The 6,000-nt window shown below is 42.0% G+C and overlaps 1 protein-coding gene across 1 annotated transcript in view; it reads left to right on the forward strand.

The window, feature by feature from the left end:
- Positions 1 to 5,688, forward strand: part of bckdhb (branched chain keto acid dehydrogenase E1 subunit beta) — a 51,569-nt gene extending 45,881 nt beyond the window's left edge. Inside the window, exons 10-11 of the mRNA XM_076737710.1 lie at positions 2,621 to 2,772; positions 5,214 to 5,688. Of these exons, the coding sequence (XP_076593825.1) occupies positions 2,621 to 2,761 (141 nt within the window). The 3' untranslated portion in view covers positions 2,762 to 2,772; positions 5,214 to 5,688. The remainder of the gene's footprint in view (positions 1 to 2,620; positions 2,773 to 5,213) is intronic.
- The last annotated feature ends 312 nt before the right edge of the window (positions 5,689 to 6,000 follow it).

Raw genomic sequence — 6,000 nt, forward strand, 5'->3', positions numbered from 1 at the left:
TTGTCAGGATCTGCCACAGCCTGTTGGAGAGAATCAGTCTCCAGTTGTTCTGAAGTCCACAAGGAAGGAGGAAACAGAGCGGTGAAGAGGAAAAGAGGGTTTGTTGAACTAGTTGTCTCCATTCAGTGTACATTCATTAAAGCTAATCACAGTTAATTAGCCGGGTGGAGCAGACACCAAGTGCAAGGGTGCAGGAGTCCAGCTGCCAGGCAGATAACAGTGCCAGCAGCTTAGAGCCCTGCACAGCAGATCAGGTGGAGCTCCTACTGGTTTTTGGGTTTCATTCTTAATGGCACCAAAATGAGAGACCTGGGCTGGCCTCTCTTCACTGGCTTCTTGTGTCAAGGTATCGATTTGAAGATCTTACTGTGACTTATCACATTAGCTCCGTGTCAGAGATGTTGCTTCACCTCTACAGCCATCATATGGCCTCATATCCTCCAGTCTTAGAAATATATGCTTGATATTTCAGCCACGCTAACAATGCGGTTCTAGTGATGGCCTCGTCAGCTCATCTGTCAGTTCACCACTTGGGTCCAGACTGGTACATCTCAAAGGCTAATTCAGTGGATTCCCATGAAATTTGTTGAGGATATTCATGATGCCCAGAGGATGAATCCTTTTGTTGATTGTCTGACTTTTGACGTCAGACTTTTCACTTTCTAGGGAAATATCTCAACATTTACTAGATCAGTGGTTCCCAGTGGACCCGTTTCTAGCATCGAGTAAACTGATGATCACTAACTAAGTGACATATTTTATGGATATTTCATATTAAATTCAGTGCAGAACAACTGATAAACTGTACATTAACAGAATAATTAGATCAGTAGTTACCACACTAACAGCAGCTTGTGGAAAATGAGTGATTGGATGAATTTTGAGATTATTTCCTGTGAATATTGGATCAGAGATGTGTCTCATCCTGATAATTATAGCAACCTCTATAGGAACTTTCATCTATATGTATCTATATGTGACTCAGATAGTTGCATTGAATCGTGGCTGTTGCTAATTATTGATCGCAGTGAAATGCCAGACACTGTGGAAACCTGCATGTGAGGTATTGGTGACATGGGCACACGACTCCGCCGGTTTACAAAAATCCACTTTCCCAGCGGTGCGCCGCCGGCACAGAGTTGACCAGGTCTGGGGTGGCGAGCTTTCAGCGCACTTTTACGCCACCGGCGTGGACCGAAATGGACCGAAAATCCAAATCCTCCAGCTGATCCTGCAGACACCTCCCCTTACTGCACCACAACGCCCATCCTGGCGTACCTCTGTGCGCCTCGGTTTACCAAAATACCAAGTGCGCTGAGCGCCTGCCTGCGCTGCACAAAAATACCACTGCGCGGGATTCACACCCTGCGCTCCACCAGCGGCGAGGACGAAAATAGAGCACACTGTGTCTAAATTAAGCCTCACAGAGCTGCTAGCATGGCTGTTATCTCTTAGTCTTATTCCTGTGTCATCAATTGCTTCTTGCATCCAAACTTAATAATTTGTCTTCCTACTTGGCAATTCTTTGAATTCAGTGGTACAACCCAAGACCTGTCGTCCAGGCAGGAAAGCTCTCTACTGCACAGGCACACAGGGCAACAAGCATCTGCTGCAGTCTCTCTCTTTCCCTTGTTGTGTTGCATTTTTACGGGCTGTAAAAGTACCAAAGCACAAAAGGCTCCTCATCAAGTCTGACATTCCCCTGGGTTCTGCCAGAGGTTTTATAAGAAATGAAAAACATAGTGTGAAACATACAAGTCCTACCCTGCCAAACGCCAAACTGTTCCATGGCGGCCAGTTGGTGGGTTGGTAATGTGTGATTACATGGATGGTGATGCTGTCAGTGTCACAAGAAACGGGTGAAAATCTGTTCCGTGTCTCTGTCAGAGACAGGCTGTGCATGCACAAACAGGCAATACACAAAGAGGGTGCTGTGCAACTTCCTCAGAGTCAACGAGTATGCTTTTGTTTTTGGTTGCTTGAGTCGTTTGCAGGTCAGTTTAATCTGAGAGAGGGTACTTCAGGTCTGTTTCTGCAAATCTGTGTGCACGCGTCCAAGTGTGTTCATTTAACTCATCGGGGGGTTTGTCCCATTTGGAGTGTTTTGGCCCACTTCATTCTGCTTTGTCTCCATGGGAAGAGGTCAAAAGCCAATATAGAGACACGAGTCATGGCTTGTTTTGCACTCCAATTGCCTGAACACTGGCTTGCTCTGAGGAGCCTGAATGAATCATTTGTTCTTGTAGTGTATAAATCAGATATGACAATAAAAATGAAATTAAGATGTCAAGTAGTTTGATCTGTTGTACAGTGACTGTCTTATACTTGTTTTTTCCTATCAATACCCAGTCCTCTCCTGATAGTGTTGGAAACTGGGGATAAACCGGGCACATACCCAAGCACTGAGAAGAGGTAAATTTGCCGCATGTCGTGACTGAACGTCTCAGTGACACCCAGCCGTCATTGTTTTTACCAAAGTGACAAACACTTGAGGATCAGAGCTGTTGCAGCCTGCACACGTTAACTTAGCTTCCCCCTGAATGAATGATAATCGAGCACTGACAGTATTCAGCCCATAGTGAGTATTTGTTCTCACCTGTGTTTTTCTTTTACCTTCCAGGAGGAGTGCTTCCTTAACCTGGAGGCTCCCATCAGTAGGGTCTGTGGTTACGACACCCCCTTCCCTCACATCTTTGAACCCTTCTACATCCCAGACAAGTGGAAGTGCTTTGATGCAATCAAGAGGATGATCAACTACTGAACCCCCGTCAGGTAGGAAAGATCTGACATCTTCCTTTGAAGGAAATATATGAAGAGACATTATGCCATTTTCAAACACCTAGTCTATATTAAGACCTGTCAACGATTGCCCTCTAATCTGCATTATTTATTCCAGTAATGCAGTTGTGAAGACATGAAAAATATGACCTGCCATCAGGAACAAACACCCTTTATTAGAGAGACTATTTAATTGCATTTAATATTTTCTTTTCCTATACACTCTTTAACTTAATCTTTTAAATATAATCCTCCACCAGACATACTTTCTTATTTATTCTTTTTCAGCCATCACAGGTTAATACACACTCCAGGCCCTATTCAGACATAGTATCATGTAAATCCGAAATGCTCTGGCAACCATGTGGGATCGTATTTTATTTTCCAGCTCCCATAGATTTTATCCGTGCAAAGATGCAATTGTGAAATAGAAGAAAATGCACATTTGCACTTGGCCATATAGCTTTGCACTTGGGGTTAGGAGTTGCTGTCGTTACATTGTACGATTTACTGACACTGACTTTATGTTAAGCCACCTGCAGTGAATAATATGATAGTGATTTAAGTTTCTGTGAGTCATGCAACATGTTGTCCACAGGCCAACAGCAAAAAATTGGGCAACACAAAACGCAATGGATCAACATTGTTTGTGCACTGGAGAACATTTTAACATGCAACATTTAAACTACCCTTAATGTCATATTTAATCCATCTTCTGAATAGCATAATAAACTTAGCTTAGATAGCTTGCCATCTAGATGCAGCTTGTAATAAATGTTGCTCAGGTGTGATTTCTTTGTCTTCTGTGCTAGTAAACTGCAGAGAAAAAAAAGAAAATTATAATCACCATTTTCACTATATTTAGATGTTGTATAGACAACATGATGCTTTGATTAATTAAGAAAATAATCAGCAGATTAATAAATGAAAACTGACAACAACCCAAAGTCAGTTGTTGTCAGTGGCAGAAGCCCTTGCTAAATGTTGATGTGTTACTCAACCCTATAAGGCCTTCAGAGTGTTCAGGATGGTTGTGTTTACATACTACATGCGAACACGCCTCACTAATGCTGAAGCCTCCGAATGTGAAGCTTGAGTGTTCACAAGATTCCAAAGCATCTGTTTTGGGTGTTTTCACACCTGCATTTACAGCTGTTGACTTGTAATCAGACCACTCATGATTGATTTTATTGTCAAGTGTTAACAGGACCGATAGTATATGTCATGGATATACTCTGTTTAGCTGTGTAACCTCATACTGCTCTCTCATTGTGGAGGCATGTTATTGTCTTCTATTGGTTGCAGAAGTGTTGAATGAGACGGGACTGTCAGTCTGCCAGACTCTTTCATAATGCCTTTTTAATTGTCAAATCAAACTTTATTTATCGATCATATTTCATAGCAGGGAAACACAAACTGTGCTTTACATGAAGTGAACAGACTCAGCGAAATAATAGAAGTTCAAGTGCAGAAGGTACATGATATATGAATCAACGAGTGTCGGTGCAGTCACACAAGAATCAGTGCAGAATGTTAAAATATACAAAACACACACACCTACACGTACACACACACTAAGAATGTAGCCATAGACTGTTGTGCAAAGTATGGTTTTTAACCTGCTTTGAAGAGTGTTCAGCGTAGGGGCCCCTCTCAGCTCCTCAGGCAGGATGTTCCATCTACTTGGGTTATACTGTCGATACAAAAGACAGCCTCCCCTGCTTTAGAGTTCATATGAGGGACAGTTCAAAGACCACTGCCTGTGGACCTGAGAGTTCTTACCAGTTTGTACCTAATTAGTCTTTTATATACTGAGGTGCAAAGGCACTTAGAGCTTTGTATACAAGTAGGAGGATCTTAAAATTGATTGTAGGTTTGATGGGTAGCCACTACAGAGATCTAAGAACTGGTGTAATGCCTTCTGGTGAGAACGCCACATTTTGAATTACCTGTAGTTGCTGCACTGCTGATTTTGGGAGGCTGGTGAATATACGACTGTGGTAGTCTAGTCCACTTGTTACAAATGCATGGACTAATTTCTCAGAGTCCGATTTTGATAGTTTTTAAATGTTTTATAGATGGCTGATGCTGTGAAATGATTGATATGGCTTTTAAAATTTAGATCACCATCTATGATTACGGCCAGATTTCTGGCTTCACTTTTGCGCTACAGAGACAGAGAACAGAGATGAGCTGCAGTTTTCTTTCTCTGAGCCTTTGCACCAGTATTGTCAGTGTCATCTTGAGTTATAGCTATTAAAATGTTGGCCTCCATTAATAAGGTGGAAGGAGCCATTAATAAAATATTTAATTGAATCCAACACACCACTTCTCATCCTCATCGCCATCCAGCTCTACTTTTCCTCCTCATCTGCCATTCACAGCAGGCCGCCAAGCTATTCCCTTTAACTTATTGAACCTCTCTCTTCTTCCAGAGCCAACTTCTTGTTGCCATGAACTCCACACCCGCTCGTTTTCCTCTTCGTTCATCCAATCAGTGGAAATCAGCCAGGAAAAGACACTTTGTTGACCATCCAATCAGGAAGCAGTATCCAGATGGGCTCCATGTCCCTCTGTGTCCTCCAGCTAAAAGACTGTTACAGTACCTCTGGATCAGAGAACTTCATTCTGGTGCTAGGGGAAAATGACTTCATCCACTCTCTATAATGAAACTCTACTTCACCAACACAATGCACATCATTTATGTTCCTCTTAAACAGTGGGGGGGGGGGGGATTGTTTGGTTGAATTTGTGACTGTCTGCCGTTCAGTGCTGTTCATTTCGATTGAATGTGTTCAACTCTGCTCTAATCTTTATTTAGTTTGACATGGATAAACATGAACATGGCATTGTACTAATATAATGGACCTTTGGTTTTTAACGAAAATAAACTCAGAAATGGTGAAGACATTCAGCGTGGTGAGTTTCATTGCTTTGAATTTGTCAATGTCATTTTGACAGCAAAAAGCTGAAATGTTACTTGTCCTACAAGGTTGCCACTGGTCATGTGATTCAGAGAACTATATACCAGACTGGTATATCTACAAAGTCATTTTTTAGCCAACTACTGTCCCTGATCATCGTATAGGCAAAACAGAAGAACTTTTTTCGTTTACAGAAGCACTTTCATATAGAGATACAAAGCTGTAAAAGTGCAGAAAAGTCATAGAATTTTACATCATGGCCACTGTGCGAACTTTTGTCCAACTGTAAACTTTTAAG

Source organism: Chaetodon auriga, chromosome 8 (assembly GCF_051107435.1).
Source record: "Chaetodon auriga isolate fChaAug3 chromosome 8, fChaAug3.hap1, whole genome shotgun sequence".
NCBI lineage: Eukaryota > Metazoa > Chordata > Actinopteri > Chaetodontiformes > Chaetodontidae > Chaetodon > Chaetodon auriga.